Source organism: Sander lucioperca, chromosome 2 (genome assembly GCF_008315115.2).
Source record: "Sander lucioperca isolate FBNREF2018 chromosome 2, SLUC_FBN_1.2, whole genome shotgun sequence".
Lineage (NCBI taxonomy): Eukaryota > Metazoa > Chordata > Actinopteri > Perciformes > Percidae > Sander > Sander lucioperca.
The window spans coordinates 11,269,435-11,289,357 of NC_050174.1; the positions used below are offsets into that span (position 1 = coordinate 11,269,435).

General features: G+C 38.8%; 1 protein-coding gene across 4 annotated transcripts in view; it reads right to left on the bottom strand.

The window, feature by feature from the left end:
• The window catches only part of frmd3 (FERM domain containing 3), a 59,157-nt gene extending 39,504 nt beyond the window's left edge, over window positions 1-19,653 (bottom strand). For all 4 annotated transcript variants that reach the window (XM_031309005.2, XM_031309003.2, XM_031309004.2 and 1 more), the window contains exons 1-3: window positions 19,275-19,653; window positions 3,789-3,893; window positions 2,428-2,470 (exon numbers count right to left, since the gene is read on the bottom strand). In XM_031309005.2, coding sequence (XP_031164865.1) covers window positions 2,428-2,470; window positions 3,789-3,893; window positions 19,275-19,379 — 253 coding nt within the window. In that variant the 5' untranslated portion in view covers window positions 19,380-19,653. The remainder of the gene's footprint in view (window positions 1-2,427; window positions 2,471-3,788; window positions 3,894-19,274) is intronic.
• Window positions 19,654-19,923: the final 270 nt, after the last annotated feature.

The window sequence follows — 19,923 nt, forward strand, 5'->3', positions numbered from 1 at the left end:
TGGGGATTAGATGCTAAATGATCTGATCTGCTATAGGCAGTGATTCTAAAGTGGGCATCAACCATAAACTTAGAAACAGAGAAGAAAAAAGGGAAATGGCAGAAGAGGAGGAAGAAAGTGAGTATCATCTAACATGGGGCCAGAAATCTTTACAGAGTGCCCTTACCACTCTGTCTTTAATGGCGCGATCCTCTGCGGTATTATCTAGCTATGAAAAACAGCACACATCTACATAATACATGCTGAGCAATATGAAAGATGCAATCCTCCCACCCGCGCCCAAAGAATTTGAGCTGCTTTTTGCTCAAGCTTAAGGGACCAAGATACTTAAAAAAAAAGGGAGAAAGTGAATTGGCACATAATATGCACGCACACAATGTGACGCATATGCATGTCAACTGAAATGCACAAAGTGAAAATAAATCACAAGCCACACATCCTGTTTTGAGAGTAAATGCTGCCACAGGGAGAACTGATGTGTCAGTACGACTCAGATCTTTTCACCACTCGTCCTACATCCTTTTCTCTCATCTCTTTTTCTTTCTTTCACTCTGTCAGCCTCTCTAATCTCAAACTGTCTCTCCAATCTCCTCTTTTTCTCCCTAATCAGACTTCTTCCTTTAGCTATATTATCTATCACTGTCTCCTCTCTCCCCCCTCTGTATTAGCCCCCCACACATTTCCTCTTTATCACTCTTTTCCCCCCTTTTTCTCTCTTCCTCCATGTCCATCTCTCATTATAGTTTTGACTGGTCTCCTCATCCTTCCCCCATCTGCACTCTTGCACATGTTGTGATGAAGCAGAACACACCGCTAATAGCTCCTTTATTAATTTATAGTGGGACAGAAAGAACAGGACAGTCATTAAAAGGGTGAGTAAACTTCAGACACGGTTTTTCTAATCAGGTAATTAGCCAACCAATATCACACTGAGAAATTCTGCAGCAAGGCGTCAGTTTCAAATGTAAACATCCGGATTTTGCATCAGTCCATTAGATTAAAAGACTAGGACAATTTTCTAGACTAGATAGAAAAGTAAAAATGCAAAAGAAGAGGTAGAGGACACCAAGGGGAATTGGATTCTAAATAAAAAAAAGTTTGCCTCTTGATTTTGTATAAAAAGTGTCTGTGTAAAATTTGTTTACAGTAAATATTTTATGAGGCAAAGGCAGACTTATCTTCCCTTGTTCTTTCAGCTACTCCTTTCCAGGAAGGGAATAAAACATTTGCTTCTAATAAATATAGTGTACCTCACAATTCACTGCAATGTGATATTACATCAGCATTTTTGAAACTACACTGATCGGCTGTTTCATTAGTTGTGTCACAGTCAGTGGTGGAAGAAGTATTAGCAAATATATTTTACTTGAGTAAAACTAGCAATACCACAGTGTAAAAATACTTTGTTATGTAAAGTTATTATCCTGCATTAAGTAAAGCATTACCATCAAAATGTTTCTGAGTCATATCAGAAAGTGGGTGTGCTGCAGAGTAGCAGAAAACTGTGACAATAGTCATTAGACAATGAGTTTATCCTTATGCGTGTGAGCAAGATGTGAGCTTGTGAGCAAGATGCAAGAGGACGCCTGCCCGGCTCCCAGAGTCAAACTTTACCAGGGCTCAGATAAAATGTGCATCCTTTCATTGGTGATGGTCAACAATATTCAGTACACTCTATGTCACTGGCTCATGCCTTAGTGTTAATTAATTTCCATAGACGTAAAAAACATCATTCTATCAATGCTAGTTGATCCATGAAACATGTCACAGGTGAACTTGCACGTCCACTGAAGGCCTAGTGTTTCCTCTTTTGACAACTGAGTTCTCTGTTGTCTGGCTTGTGCTCCCCTGCCATGTCTGTGTATTTCACTTTGTTTCTTAGTATATTTCCTTTTTATCCCTCAGGCAGTTTGCTGTGTCACCTTGTCTGTCTTTATTGTGTCTCTGTTTGTATACATGTGTTGTTGGCTCTGTCACTACTTATGGCAAGTGGAAATGTGAGCAACATATCCTGGGGATAAAGTGGATGATAAGGCCCCCAAAACTTGTATATGAGTGCATTTCCTAAATGCTATTTGTCCATTTTGAAAAAACAAATGTATTTACACGTTTTTTCCCCTTATTACCACACATCATTTTGCATTTTTATAGTTTGATTGGCCAGTGGCTGTAACACAGTTGCGTGTATGATGTCATGACTCTGTATGTGTCAGAGTCCCTGTGGTGTTGTCTGTTTGTTGCAGAGCGTAACCTCCTCACACTGAGCAGATGAAGAAGGGAGGCATTAATAAAACACATACATACACAAATATACACACAATAATGTGCACACACGAATACACACACATGCATTCCACACTCTGCTCATTGTTCACATGCACATTTTACAAAAGAGAAAAACACAGAGGGAGCAGAAGTGACACTTACACTTCATCTGCCTCACCACAGGCTTATTGGGCTCCAGCCAGTGCTGAGAGAGAGAGAGAGAGAGAGAGAGAGAGAGAGAGAGAGAGAGAGAGAGAGAGAGAGAAAGAGAGAGTTTATTTGTACAGTTTACAACTGAATAAAAGCAAATTTACATTAATAAATATATAAATATTGACTATACATCATAAAAATATAAAACCATATGTTTATCTATATACACACATGCACCCATACATGTATACTCATACGTAAACTTTTACAAAAATAACCATACATTTGCATACATGCATACAACCATGCATACATTAAGGATACTTTGACTGACTGAGTATGTGCCAATTTCAATTCCAAATCAAAAATCTCTTCTTGTTTTTGGTGAATAATTGATTCATTGATTCATTCATGATATCATTGGATATATAGTTTTTTCATAGATTGAAAAAAAACATCAACATCAATATAAAGAAATGATTATTCTGACCCTGCTGGATGGACTTGACATTTGTGCTTATAATACATAAAACATATAGTGTTCTAATAATGGGCGACACCAGAAAAAACGTTTAAGATCTTAATTTAATCAAAGATGTTTCATTAAGAGCAATGCTCTATTTTTTTTAATGCCCTGCTCACCTGGAAGCTTAGTGGTGCTTATAAGAGAAGTAGTGAGTTTCCTGTACTCCTGAGTATACATGAATTTTGATCCCTCAAAACTGTTTAATGTATCCAGTCATTATTTTTTACTGACAATTTGAAGGAACGGAACTTATTTACCCTTCATCCCTTTGGCACATTTGGATATCAAATCTATTACAACATAAAGTGGGTGTAACAACTGCACCTATCCAATAAGAGAATGCATTCTATTGTAAAGTTTTCTTTATTGCATTCTATTGTGCTTGGGCCTTTAGTGTTGTACAGTACACCTCTTACTTGTTGTTATTTCTTTCTCATTTTGCATTTCTGTTAAGATAAAGTGACTGGTCTCTTCTGTGTGTGGGCTGTTTAAAATATGGAGACTGATTTTGTTATTATTTGTCAGTTTCTCGAAAAATGCATTAAGATACAACATTTTACAACTATTTCTTGCCTCAAGATAAAATCACTGAAGTCCTTCAGTTTTAGTGCTGAAACAATTAGTCGATTCGTCGATTAGTTAACCAACATCAATTGTCAACATTTTGGATAATAATTTTATTAACTGTTAAATAATCTATCTATAATCTATACATATATATATATATATATATATATATATATATATATATATATATATATATATATATATATATATATATAGGCCGAATGCTGAATACAGCCCAAATGCTTTTGGTTGTTCTGCATGTGTGTGTGATAGTTACCCTCTGTTTCTCGGGGTCCACATATCGAATACCAAAGTAGTCTTTCTCAAGTAGGTTGTAGTGGTTACACACATGGTCCAACAGGAACTGGCCTTTGGTGTCTCTCTGTAAAGACATATACACACAAAAAAACATTACAATTTAAATCCAGGATGTTATTTTTTGCCCAGTCAGAATCCGCTACTCATCTTTAATCTTTCCATCCATGATGCTAAATCCCAACCTCCCAGCTGCATCACTGTGTCATAATCACAGCAAACAATCCCCTCTTGGCCAATTTTTCTGTGATGCACATGTAGTTGTCTCTTGGTGACATAATCTCCTGAGGTCATATTCCAGACTCAGCCTCCTAACATGCCATTACATAAAGTCCATATGCAGTTCATAAACACAGAGCAGACACAGGGAGATCAATAATCACTCTGCATTTATTACCTGCTCCTCAGTCAATATCTACTCATCACTTACAGACAAGAATTATCATGCTAAAGTGTTAGCTGAGCACAAAACAACACTTTCACATGTATGTAAGGTGTGACTATGCTTGCACACACACAACATAAAATAAATGTGTCTATCCAATCTTCAAACAAATACACTTCCCAGTCTCACCTTTCTTACCTATTAACTAAGTTTTCAACATTCCTTTGATTGCCATTATGCCATTTTATATGCGTCACAAGTGTGTGTGTGTGTGTGTGTGTGTGTGTGTGTGTGTGTGTGTGTGTGTGTGTGTGTGTGTGTGTGTGTTTGTGTGTGTCCTATAACGGCTCTACAACCTGCTGATGGAGGTGGATTCTGTGCTCAGTTAAGCAGGACTGATTGATTCAGTAGAAAATCGTCTATTTTCCCTTGTTGTGATTTACTCCCAGTATGGAGACACACATGAACGTCCACATCGAAGCATGCAGCACTCACGCACTCACTCACTCACGCACGCACGCACGCATGCAGCGCACGCATGCAGCGCACGCATGCAGCGCACGCATGCAGCGCACGCATGCAGCGCACATACACACACACACACACACACACACACACACACACACAGACACAGAGCCACAGTTGTCTCTCTGGCCAGTAAAAAAACATGTAAAGCTGCCAATCACCAATAATGTCAGTATGCCGGTAAATCATGACACATCCCCATGGCAACTGATCACTTTTACGTATATAACTATACAAAGTCTTATCATGGCTGATTTGTCCCTGACACACTTTAAACTGCAGGGGGATCTGTCCAGATTGTCTTCATTGACTGTGGAGCATTTTACACATTTTGTTTGCACTCAAGGTGCTTCATGTTTGCTGTTAAATGCTTTTGAATAGAAATTATTGATTATCAGGCCGTGCATGTCCGACATCCCCGTTGTTTTTCTCTTCATTAGCTTTGTTCGCTAATTCTATGTGCAGACATTTGCAGCTGATATGCACCATAGGGTAAGTGATTGACAATGGCTGACTGTTCAGTTGAATTATTGCAGCAGAAGGACACTTCCAGCACTTGTGCCTGGACAGGCAGTACATCAAACTACAGGCCTTGAACATCAGATGTACAGTATGTTCAGCATGTACAATGAAAGAGCACTTTGTTCAGACAAAGCAACACTCAGCATGAAAGCAGAAAGTAGCTAGCTACCATCATTTCTCTTTGGTTTGTCTCTGTTACTTCAGCTGAAACCATCCCCATCACCACCACGATCTTCAGGATGTTTGGGGAGATTTAACTGAGTTTCTATCTTCCACTAGCAGTGTCTAGACTTCTTGTCTTCCCTCCTATTTTCATAGGCCCATGTTAATGAAAATGCTACAAGTAACTGAAGCCTACTTGTCAAAGTCTTTCTTAGTTGCCAACCTCAATATTTTTATATTTACTTCCAATCATACTCTCCCCCTAATGAAATGGAATCTGAGGTTGTGTGTTTACTTCTCCAGTCTTTCTCTTCTCCAAGTGCTCGGATGCAACTCTAAAAACCACCTGTTTCTCTATTTTCTTAAAATTACTTCCTTTTAAGGCAGAGCAGTCATTCAATGATTTATATACATACTGTCTAAGTACCAGTCACACATCATCTAAACCCTTAAAGCATCTAAAGCCTGAAATCAGACCTTAGATGACCCGGTTCAGCCACCTCAGTCATCCTAACCTATCTTACACAAACATGAAATCCTGTGCGTATGTTGTGTTTGGTAACCACTACAATCTCTCACCAAGGCAACCTTTTAAATTAATTTCTTGGTGAGTCGTGCTCTATTTCTCAGTAAACAATCTTGTTATGTGAGGTAAATGTAGCATAATGTTGGTGTTAACAGAACAGCCACAAAAAAGCAAAATATTTTCCTGTAAATGATACAGCAGCCCCTCAAAAATGTTAAAAACCAAAGCAGCAGAGTGAGTAGAAACAGCATAAGTTACCATACTGTCCACAATACCAGCATCACCACAGCAGCTTTATGTTACTAACCAATCAAAGCAGAGCAAACATTGTTTCAGTAAATGCAAAGACACACTGTTGTAAAGCAGGCAACAGTTTCAGGTCAATGCAACGAACAGTGAAGAATAAAAAATAAATCGAGTACACAATACACAGAAGGAGTTCATATATAGGCTAACTGCACAAACACACTACACAGCGCACATTATAATATCAATATTTAAACACTATTTCCAGTTGTTCTGCCATCTGTACTGTAGAATGCCAAACACAAACAGAATAGCATAGTTACTATATAGTAACTTATTAATTAGCAGCGCGTTACAACAATGGGATTACGTTTTTCAGTGACAAGTAGGTGGATACAATTTACAATTACAAATTTGAGATTCAGTAATTAAATAACAGTTACTAATCCTAGTCACACTCCGTTACTACTATTTTGGGGTCTGCCTGTTCACTGTCTTACTGGAAGTGTAAATGGAGGATTGATATCAAACAAGTGTCAGCTAGATTGCAGCTGGAGATGGTCAGTAAATCCCTCCAAAACATAGACTGGCTGCTTGTTAAATCATAATGTCTTGTTTTCTATTTACATGTGAAAATAATATGCGACATGTGTAGAGGACTTGGAGTTGTTTAAAGGCCTAAAACAAAATCAGTTATATAACTACTTAATCTTCCTGTTAAGTTACTGTTAAGTAATGTAATTGCTTTTTCAGTGTGTAATGAGTAATAGATTACTTCCCTAACAAAAACATCAACAACACAGTTAGGTGGATATCACCACGTTACGTCACCACAGCAACAATCAGCTGTCAGGGATCTTAGAGACAGCGTGTCCCTATTGGCTGGTTCAGGTTTACTGTTATATCACTGTGACACAAGTAAGCTGTAAATCAAGTGTGTGTCCCTTTGGGTGTAGCTATGATAGTCTGTGTCTCCATGCTGGCCTACCGGCATGTGTGAGTTAGGTAAAAGTCAGTGAGTCAGTCCTGTGTTTGTGTTTGTCTGTCTACATCTCTTTAGGATTTTCGGCTGATCCGTGACAATAGTGTTACTAAGCTGTTAAATCTGAAGAGCAAACAGACAGAGACACGCACACACTGAGGGAAGAGAAAAATAGAAGAAACAGAATGAAAACAGCAATGCTGCGAGCCGTTTCTAGTCAGATCATCAAACAACACCTTTCCTCTGTCTGGTTCTCAGGACAGACACTTGTGGGGAGAAGAGAGGCGGACTGACGCCAAGAGAGTAGACCAGACAGAGAGTGAACCAGGGCCAAACACGACAAGAGGCTGAAAGAGAGAGTAGGCAAAGGCAGAGCTAAAAAAAGGAGTGAAGAAAAGAGAGATAGGAAGATTGACTAAGACGATCGAGGCAGAGAGTAAGAGAGATGTAAAGAGTCTATGTCATGTCCAACAAGGGCTGAATACATATTTTATATATCCAAAGGCTGGGCATTAAAAATTAACTCGGTCATCCTGTGTCTACATGATCTCACCTAATGACAGCAAAGTGCTCCTCTCTCTGCCTCGCTTGAACACACAGACACATACACACACTTTAAAAAGAGCCTCAGTGCAGAGTGTATTCAGTTTAGCAGAAGCAAAGTGCACTTTGACGTGTATGTTCAAGTTTGTCTAGCCATCCTCTACCATTTTTTTCTCCATAAAGCAAACTCCTTAGAGCCGGCCGAGTCCAGACGCAGTCCAAGCAAAGAAAAACTGAAGGGAAACAATAGATAACCATCAGCATATTGAGTAGGAAACACACATGGAATCAATTATGTATTCCTACATCTATTGTAAATTCACAGAAACATCTGGTAAACTAACTGAAGACAAGTACGTTTTGACCTCCATAATGCACAACACCATAATAACTCATGATTTAACACTTTGTGCATAACACTTCATCCTTTAAAGTTGATATGGTGAACTTGCTAGTAAACAGCTGCTTATTTACAGATCCAGCAGTTACGGAAACATTTTTTCATTAATTTGAAGTCGTGTTTACAGCCACCAAGTCCAGTATTCATTCTTTTTTAGCTCTGTTTTTGGTCTCTGCCAACCTCTAAGGGGATATGCAGTAGCAGGTAGTGTACAGTGGGTTTTTAGAGCGTTTTCGCTGAAAACGGCACCATGAAACCAGTAAGAGTGAACCAAAACAATAAAATTGCTTCTTTTGTATCACACGAGAAAAATACAGATGTATTATTGTGTATAAAAATATAAAATCATGTAAATAAGGATACAGTAAATGATACAGTATATATACCTGTCAATAAAACTTTAACATTTTAGTTCCGGTCATACACATTGAGCATGGACATACAGCTATACCAGCCCTGTCTCCTAAAAATTACCTTCCCATTCAACTGAACGGCTTTCTCAATTACATTTTGAGGGAAATGTATTTTCTCCCAGTTTGTTTTTGACGTATCACAAATATGCTTCTAATCAAAGTCCACGAGGTGGATGGGTCAAACAAACACGGGACTTTCACCGAGGAAACCCCTGTTTGTGTCCCGCGTGAAATCAAAAGTCAAAGTTGACTTATTTTAAGTTACGTAACACAAAACATTCAACTTAAGTAACATACCCAACTTACATCACGTGCGTAACGTACTTAACTTACATAAGTAACTTAAGTTATGTAACAAACATACTTATTTTAATCCAAACCATGATCTTTTCCTAAACCTAACCAAGTAGTTTTGTTTCAATTCACAACATTTACCACACTTTTAAAACTGCGACCGTTTCCCAACAAGCTCCTGTCACTAGTACGAGGACATGCTGAAACAACTGAACTGAACGTAACCAGGGAAAAAATACATTTCTCTCAAAAAGTAATTGAAAATGCAGTTTAGTTGCATGGGAACATTATTTTTAGGAGACAGGATTGAGCTAATCACATACACCATCGTTTGATTAGGAAATAGAGTTTGGAAACAAGATAAAATCGTTTTTATTATTCAAGTGATGAAATAGTCTTTTTGTCCAAATGGACAGAACAGTCTTTGAGGATTATGTAAATACCTTCAAAACTGTGGTCCATGTTGTTTAACAACTGTCTGAGTTTTGTCAGGGCTGGATTGAACCAAAACAGTTGTCCACTGATAAAAAATACTAGAAGTTACCAATAAAAATACAGATATAATAATAATAATAATAATAATAATAATAATAATAATAATAATAATAATAATAATAATAATAATAATAATCTTTTCTTTTTAAATGAGTGTTATTCTTTATTCTAAATTAAATGTTGTATGCCATGCTGTAATAACATAGCCATTAGTTTTAGTGTAAAGCAGGTGAATGATTTGTTGTGATCGTGATTCATTGACCAATACAGGTCAAGCACTTAGACCCTGGGTTCCCTGGCCCAGTTAAACACCGCTTGTTGTTTAATTAATATGTATGCCAGCTCAATTATGACTGGTCCTTATCGACTCATTTCATGACACGGCATACCTAATTGGCCGAGCTGAAAAGCTGTGAAGGGAAAGAGCATTAAATTCCTGCAATCCTTGTGTGAAGACACCAGCACAAACTCCTATCTGCACACACAGAGGGAGTGAAGGAGAGAGAACTAGAGAGTAGAGGGACTTTAAAAACAATGATATGGCCCTCCTAACCTCCACACAAACCAATTTGAAAGCCTAGTGGCTGCCTTTAAGACAAATGCTACACTAATTTGTGGTTTTTCTCTATTGTCACTGCAGCTACCCTTCAGGGAAATAGAGATTTAAGACTCTAGTGGACCAATTTGCAGATTTATTTGCCAATTAGGATGTGTGTAAGCAGGCTTTTATGCATGTGTGACAACATTGTCCTTCTATTATTAACAGTGCCAATATTTCTAAAGCCAGTTTCTATTTACCACCCAAAACTCAAAACCCTAGTGAGCCAATGAATGGATCGATTCTGAGGCTTGACCAGGATGCAACAGAGACAAATCAATGTGCTGGAAGCTGGGTAAGCAAAAAGCAATGCAGAGGATCAATGGAGAAAATAAGAAGTGAGTTAAAACCTCTTTTCTTTCTATCTCTCGTGATGCAGTAACACATTTTTTTTTCAAGATATATTAACTTTTATATTAATGCTCATCCAAACAACTTCACACTCGACACTGTGCTTCCTTTCGTCCTGAGCAATACAGCGGCCATGAGATAGTTACACAACCTAGTAAAGCTATAGTGTCATACACATGCTAACAGCTAACTATTTGGGACCAGGACATTATCAGGGAGCAAAAGTGTTCATTCTGAAAGTTATAGACAGATACACAGACAGACAGACAGACAGACAGACAGAAAGACAGACTTACAGACCATTTTAGTTAGATTTATTTGGTATCTTTGAAAACTTTGGGACTCATACTAGAAATGTAAATAGAGATTCTGTGGGTTGCACAGCATGCGTTTGTAATGACTCACCAGCAGTTAATTTGGTTTTTAAATCATACTTGACCAGTTTAATGATTAGACTGCTAGAAAATTAGTATAGTAAAATCTTAAAACAGATTTTAAAAGTAAGCTACAGAGGCAGGATCCTCTGAAGCTACACTGACTCCAAAATCGGAAGAGAGAAGCGGAGGATCAAACACTTCCATTCACGGAGCTGAATTATGAAAGTAATCCAATTTATATTAAGGAGAGAAAAAGAAAGAGATGCTCTCCTCACCACCACCATCCCTCTCTGTAATAGCCTCCCACTATCACACCATTTATCAGTAAATGTTTGATTAGTAAATCCAGGCTGTCTTTGTTCTATACCTGAGAGGGAAAATTGAGAGAAACAGTGTGAAGAGACAAGGAATCATGTCATATATCAGAGTGAAACCGACACAGCAACAGTGTAGTATTGATCTCACAACAGAATACGTTGGCTTTGTGGTCGGGTCGGCTCAGTTGGTAGAGCAGGCGCACATATAAATAGGGGTTTGTGCCTTCACACAGAGATCCAGGGTTCGAGTCTGACCTGTGACGATTTCCTGCATGTCTTCCCCCTTTCTCACCTAGCTGTCCTGTCCATGAAAGGTGAAAAAGCCCCAAAAAAGTAATCTTTAAAAAAAATATATGTTGGATTTAACCTCTTCAACCACTGACCAAAAACAGTAATGGACTCTTGCCTGGAGCTTCAGACGTGGCACTGGTTAAATTATGAAGCATTTTGTAACTTTTGTTGTTTTAAAAGGTACTATTTAACTTAATCGTATTTCCTTTACTTACAAGTTATCAGTACTCATTTCTTCAGCAAATGTTGGTGTCTGTCATCAGCACTTTTTTGTTTAAATTGAACAAAGTTTAAACAAACGATATCAGTACACATTTAAGTTTTTACTCATCTACTGTGATATAGTGTTTAAATCATTTCATTTATAAGTATACATGACTGTTTAAATCAATCCTATCCTTCTCATCCCTATGAGCAGCACTCATAACGTTGACTGTGACCTTGCCCCTGTGTGGAAGGAGACAAAGCAATTACCGTTTCATCACCTGCAATGCTGCAGAGATGCTCATATACACACATACGTGGGCACAAAGACATGCACAAATTAACACACATGATATAAAACATGTCATATGAACCCATATTAATGGTTGGCCGCACAGGCTAAAAGCTTAGAGGTAGAGCCATAAATTATCAATATGGAGCCGAACCCGTTTCTATTATTATGGATCTCCATCACTCTCGCTCTGTGTACAGCTGTACGTTTGCACTTGGTGGGTGCATTGAAGCAGCTATCTTATCTTTGTACCGCAGGATGTTAAAAATGTTGTGGCAAACAAACACAAAATCCATGATAGAGAAAAGAGAGGCTGTTTGTGCAGTTCATGTGTTTGTTTGTTTATTTGTTTTGGGGACAAATGTCTCTGTGCTTGTCACTGACCCCCCCCCTCTCTCTCTCTCTCTCTTTCATTTTTCTGATATCTTTGATGCAGTAAGTAATGGTGTGTACACATCCTACAGTAAAAGCGGTTAATACACCACATGTGCACATTCACACAATGATGATGATGATGATGATGATGATGATGATGATGAGTCACACACACCTACAGACCTACAGTTTTCTCTTCATCGACTTACATTCTAAATGTTTAAATAAAGATAAATGCAGATGTGGTTGAACTGATGTTTAAACTACAGCAAAGATGTTGTGGAAGGTTGTGTGGAAGCCTGCTGTTTGGTGAAAATACATGAAAATACAAGTATTACAGTGTAGATTGTAAATATTACTGTTACTGATTGTACTTAAGTTTTAATTGTTTGTTTTTAATAGGCTATATCGACCCAGGACTCCCTCGAAGGTAGTATTGATACTGAGTGGATTATCCTTGTGAAATAAAGTAAATTGAATTGTAATGATGTCAAACTTGTTACTTCCAGTATGCTGGCTCGGCTGTTTTGAACAGACTTGGCATCAGAAACCACCAAACATTTTATTGATTTAAAAAGAGACAAAAACTATAACAAATCCCCAAAAGTGCTTCTATAAATCATGCAAGACTTAAGGTCAGTTCTTGTTTATATTTTGTTTGAAATCTGTTTTTTTTTAACTAATTGCCTAATTCTAAAACAAGTATGAAGTGAGGGGAGTAAATGTAATCCTCTTGACTCACATAGACATTCGGACAAATGACCATGTAGTCTAAAATGTAGTATGAATTCATACATGCATTACTTTAACAATAAGCTGATAAACTAGGCCCAGATGTCAACTTTTTGCTTGTTGATTGGAAATATGTCTTTCTAAATATGTGTGCAGTGGTTGTCACCAAGCATAGTGACTGTGAGTAATGAGTCCATCCTTCACAGGGATGATCTGATCTGAAGTGTCCTTGAGCAAGACAACGAATATCAATCAGCTCCGTGTGTGACCGCTGACCTCTCACTTTCTCCTCTCTGTGGTTCATTGACTGTTCCCACCTCTTTGTAGAATTTTTTCTATCAACAATTGGCACATTTTTATACTTTCCCCTTTTCCTTCACCTTATTTTCCTTTTTCAAAAAATCTGTCCTGTCTGCCAGTCCCATTTCAAATCTGTTTCATGTTTTAATCTGATTAATCTGTGATCCCCACAGCCGCTCCATTTCGTTTCACCTCCTACTCCTTCCTACACCCTGTTGATTTGCTGCTGTCATCCTCTCAGCTCATGTAATGTGACCAACCATGTCTCCCTTATATTTTGTCTTATCAACCATCTTTCTTTCTTTCCCCCTCATCCATTTCTTTTGATGTTTCCCTCCCTCTCTCCTATCCCACCGTCTCATCTCTCTGCCTCCACTCAGTTGCAAGCACAAGTCAGAAAAAGGATTATGTCTCTTTAGTCATCTTTGGAGGAGCATCAAAGAGGCGCCGGCAAGCAGGATAAGAATAGAAACTGACGCTATTTATAACTTGTTTCAAAGAATGCCTACCAGCCGAAACAATAGTACTGCCTCAGCATCCCTAACAGACACACACACACACACACACACACACACACACACACACACACACACACACACACACACACACGCACACGCACACACACACACACACACACACACACACACACACACACACACACACACACACTGCTCAACGACCTAGTAAAAGGCAAATGCAATGAAAAACAATACCAGCAACCATATGCATCTTTAAATAGACTGTAATGTATTGATAAGGTGACTTCCACAAGAATAGAAACGGAGCAATCAGCAGGATATATTTCAGCCTGTCAAAAGTTCAAGTTATTGCGAGCTATTTCGGTGCCATGCAGTAATTTCTTCCACAGTATGGTGAATTAATGTCCGTAATTGCGGAACTTTGGCTCACTGGCTACTTTTAAATCTTTCATGCAAAGTGAGCCAATGTTACCCCATCCTTCAAACACACACACACACACACACACACACACACACACACTTGTGGCGTAGTGCGTCGCTGACAGCTGACTGATGTTGGCCTCATGAAGAACAATGATCTCCCTTAATTATACATGATGTGTCACAGAGAAGGAGGAGGGAGGAAAGAAAGATATGGATGAAAGATCTAAAAATAGAAAGTGAGAAAAGGTGGTCAGAGGAGTAAATACAAAGCTGAAAGTGGAGGAAAGAATAAGTGAGGTGAAAGACAGCAGGATAGGGAGGAGTGAAAAGACAAGAGGAAAAGAGGGGAAGGACAGATGGGAGGATGAGAAGAAAAAGAGTGGATGGTGAAGGAGAGAGGTGCTGAAAGCAGAGGAGGTCACTGTGTATTGATCTTAACATTACCACTGAACATGAGAGCAGCAGGATGGACACAATCAACCCCCCGGGCAGTAGACAGACAGACACAGACAGACACACACACACACACACACACACACACACACACCCTCTCTTCCTGCCTTATATTCCGCTGTCAGGCTATTCTTAGAGTCGCAGTAAACAATTTAAAAATAATTATGCTCTGTTGCAGGCTGTCGCCATGTCTCGAGACCCAGAAACTAAAATATTTTCAAAAATAACCATATGCATCTACATGTGTGTATATTACTGTGGCCCTGAAGTGCAAACCACGACAGCAAATCCCACAATACGACAGCATTAGTAAGACTGAAACGGAAAGGGTAGGTACATATTGGGCACTGATCCTCATCCTGATTGGTTGGTCTGTAATTTACAAATGGGTTCGTGTACATTTTGATAGTTTGTTTTTTCATTTGAACCATGAAACAATCAAACAGAAATGGCATGTTTTTTTTCGATTGTCGTTTCAATTAAAAAAACTAATGAATAAAATGCAGAGCCGTATTTCCGGTTTTGGTTTCTGATTTCAAAAACGAAAAACGAGAAAACCAAACTCAAAAAACGCTCTGATTTGGGTTTTTAGCAAATTCCTTTTTTCTTTTCTTCATTTGAAGAATGACTTTAGAGGAGGGTGAGGTGACGCGGAAGTAAAATATTTCAAAATAAAAGTCAAGTGTGTAGAACGGCCATTCTGTAACATCCTCTCGTAATGTCATTTTCTTGTTTTTTGTTTTTAAAATCAGAAACCAAAAATGGGAATACGGCTCTGACTGTTTCTTGGTTCAAATGAAAAAAGAAACTATCAAAACATACACAGATCCATTTGTAAAATACAGACTAACCAATCAGGATGAGGATCAGTGTCCCATATGTACCTACCCTTTCCGTTTCAGTCTTACTAATGCTGTCGTGTTGTGGCGAAATGCTGTTGTGTTGTGGGATTTGCTGTCACGTTGTGGCATTTAGTGCTGTGGTTTGCACTTCAGGGCCACCGTAGTATATTGATAGATAAAACACATCCAGTTCTCCCTGATACCTAAACATATATGCATAATTAGGCTATGTGTTTTTTAAACCTTTTGAATAAGTAGTGTGGTAAATGACTGAAAGAATTTGTTTGAAAATGGATATTCAACCTTTTTACCCATTACTGTAATATGTTAAGATGAAAGACTATTTGCTGTTTTGTATAGTTTGCCATGGCAATTTATCAATAACATGACGATCAATGAATTGCAGGCCTATATAAGGAAACAGCCTCAGACCACCCTGATTATGTCAAGATAACATTTAGAGGGTGAAGCATGGTGTCCTAGAGAAGAGATGCGCGGCATGTTTTAGTTTTGATGGACTTGCATTGAAGCTCACACTGGTCTGCACCTCACTTTAAATCTTACCATATCCTGTAACATTTAAGACAACTACGACATCACTTCACCAGTGTTGACTACTACACATTTTTTTGTCAAAATGTGACCACAAAAATTGTATTCTATTGGAACAATCTCCAGAAAACTCGAGGTCTGCTCCAACACTTCTTTAAAACTTCTTTTTGAACTGCCGTTTATTAAATTTAAATTTGGGACTATTTATTCATATCTTGCACTGCATTTATTCTGTTTTATTTAAATGTAACTTATTCTGTCTTTTTATTTTATTTTACTCTTAATATCAAATGTATGTCTTTTTATATCATCTTGTGTTTCTTTTATATCTTGTCTTACTGTTATGTCTTTTATGTCTTATGCAAAGCAGATTGAATTGCCCTGTTCTTGAAAGGTGCTATATTTTTGTACTTGCAGTAAAGAGACACGTGTTACGCCGATGACCATTCTAGTCATAAACCTTCATCCATTTTTTAGGCAAAATTGCATAGACTTTTGCCTTAAAAAATACTGTGTTGTCTTTGGCATCTCATCCTGACCTACATATTCTGCACAATGCAGATAGCAGAAAAGATTTAAAAAAAAAACAAGAAAAACAGACAGGGATCATGCAGAGAGAAAAAATAAGATAGGGTAAGAGACGAAAGTCTCCGTAGAGTGGAAAGAGGAGAAGTGCTTTTGTTAGGCAGCAGAAGTGTAGCATGAGGAGTACAGGATGTCATGAAATATGTAGGAAGGAGCAGCTCAGCACCGGAACACAAAGCCATTAAAGAAAGCCCTGGAAAAAGCAGTCAGCTAGAAATATAAATGTCCATTTCCTTATCGTGCATAGATACACAGACACACAGTTAAAAGCACATACACACTTCCACAATCTTGGACTCTCGCATCTCCTGGTGAAAAGCGACACTCTAATGTTCTCAGATGTGTAAACAGAGTTTAGCACACTTTTGTGCTCTCAAAGACGTACGAGCATGCAGGTATACATGCAAGTGAACGCTTCAACATAAAGAAACAGACACAACCTCTCAGCCTCTCTCCCCTCCTTGTCTCTCAGTTAACGTTATGGTGTTTTGTAAATCATTGATTGGATACATGTAGGAGACCAGTGAGACAGTTAGTTTAACAGGCAGTGAGTGTTTTCAGTATTTCAGGGTCGGAGAAAAGGGCCAAAACAGCTGACAACTTTATCTGAAGGTGCACTAAGGATGAGAGGAGGTGCTGCTCGGAGCTGTGTTCGCTCACTGGGCTCTCAACTCTGTTCAACTCACTGGTTGTCAACAAGGTGGTGCTGCTTTGAAGGATTTGGTGCAATGCTGTAGATGCGATATAATATAATGTAATATAATTTAATAGAATAATGTGTATATGCTGTTTAGCATTGCACATATTTTTTATGCACTGTCCTTTATGAAACATAGGCTATGTGCTCTATAATCATGCGTCATGATTTGGCAGGTTCACTGGATTTTACTTTTACCTCTCTGGCAGCAGCTGCAGCTCAGGCCTGTAGGGGCTCAGAAGCCACACAGGATTTCATTTGTTTGTGGAAACAGGGGAGCAACGTATACTTTCCTTTGTTCAGGAAACCCAAAAATGTATTAGATCTCAAATGGAAATTGTTAAAGCCTAATATCAGGTTTTATTCCTTTTTGTCAGTTTTCGTTTTCCAGTTGGATGGACTTCAGATGTAAATTTGTACTGCAGATTAAGGAGAGTGATGGCACTCAACTACAAAAATTTAAACTTAACTTAATTTGGACGCCACTCTCATTTTAGAAAGACAGGAAAAATGTTATTAATCAATCAATCATTTGAGCCTCATAATCTCAGGGTTGCTACAGGTGTTCTTTTTCCTCAGTGACTTAGATGATTTCATATACACAAATCATGGAGCAAATTTCTTTATAAATAAAAATGTATCGAACTAATAACTAAACAGGTAAACAATGAAATAATGACTAATAATGACAGAGTACAACAATGACCACTGTGTAGTCCAGGTAGAATCAACAAATCATATATTTGATTTATATTAAAATTAAATTTGAATAGGCTGAGTTGAAGGTGGTGGTTTGTGCATTAGTTCCTCTTTGGTTTAAGTTAAACCTGCATTACAAGTTGAAGGCTTCATGTCTGGTTAGAAACACAGATTGACAGTTAATGCTAACAGCGACAAGCCCGGCTAAACGATGGTGGTCTTCCAGCCACAATTCAGAGCAACAGTTCTAAGAAGGTAACAACACAAAAGCCACTCAAAACTGATAATGATAAAGGGAAAACACCAACTCTTTTGTTCAAAGTCGGATCCTGCTGACTGTGAAATTTTAGCAGATGGCAGGCCATGATATTGTAAAGTCATTGGACACACCTTCACCTATCTGCTGAGTATATAACTGTGTTTAATTTTCCTAACATTTTAGTACAGCAGTGTGTGTACAAGCAAACATCTCACAAACACCTACTTCTGCTTGTTTCATGCACTGGATGAAAGACTGGGCCATATTTTGGAATGGATTTTGGAATGGTGTAGGACGGTGACTACCATAGTCATTTCGAAAGAAAGTAAAGGTTGTACATTAGTTGTCCAACTCCTCTGTTCCTCATATTGTCTCGGTCTCCAAATAAAAGGCTGATATAAGATTAGAACTTGGTAATTCCAACTGAAGGCTTGGATTTCTGAAACTGAGTAGTTAGAGTACATCCTTTTCTTTCAGCCTTGGTTTTAGTTTGACAATGCAGCTGAGTGCCATAGAGGTGGCAGGGCCACTTGAAGCCGGCTGGGTGGAAATAACATGTATCATCACCTCTAGGCAGACAACAGACTTGATAAGCACAACTCTCTCTCTCTCTCTCTCTCTCTCTCTCTCTCTCTGTCTCTCTCTCTCTCTCTCTCTCATGATTGATTACAATCATTAACCCAAACAGCAGTCCTCTCTGCCCTCATCATCATCACTATCATCACCACCACACCCAGCAGCTCCATACTGTGCTATGAATCAAACTTCATCCTAACTTCTCTCCATGTGGGTCATGTCTTGCTTATGCCCAACACGCATACAGATCATTATTGTGTAAGGCTTCTTTTTTTCTCTTTACTGCATATCTCATATAGGCAGCATGGAGCAAAACGCATACAACCTCTCCTGTAAATCACAGCAGCAAGGAAACTAGAAGAACAGTACGTTCAAACGGGTTTTGCTGTGCAAAAATGACGATATAATCAGAGTAATAATAAGTAATAATAGACGATATGGGGTTGTGACAACCTTAAATCGACAATAGTTTAATTCATAATGAATCTGCCGCATCCATGTGATATTTGCAATAATCACAGAGACGGCTGGGAAATACATGAGGTCTACCCACCTGGATGCTGCAGGAGACCTCGGAGTCGTCCAGTAAACGGATCGTGCAGAGGACCTCCTGGTCCAAGGAGCGGATGCTAGGGCTGCGAAACCGGAGCATTTTCATCCTTCTGTCGGTTCTGTTTCAACTCCTCATCTCAGCGGGTCCACAGGCAGACCAGATACGCACATACATAGACATACACGGAGGACTAACGCATACACACGCATACATAGGCACCTTCCAGTCGGGTCTTGTCACCCCTTGTGACGCCCTTGGGAATGAATGGGTGGATGAAGAGAATGGATGGATGCAACAGAGTGGGAGGGAGGAGAGCTTGCATCCGTATCCTGCCTGCCTACTGTTGGATCTATGGAGGGAGGATGGCTTTTCCCTCTCCCTTTCCCCCTCTCTCTCTCTCTCTCTCTCTCTCTCTCTCTCTCTCTCTCTCTCTCTCTCTCAAATTTAAATTATGATCACACGTGTGTGGTGTCAGATTGCCAGCTGGTGAATCTAAATCACATGCCCTGTGGATTTTTTATTTACTCAATTTGAGGGTGATTAAAACAAGCCGTGAGGTCTCTGAACACATTCATTTACAGGCTGTTTGTGAAATAAGAATGCTCACACCTGGGAGCAAATTCCCAGGTGCATAACAGTCCATTTTCAT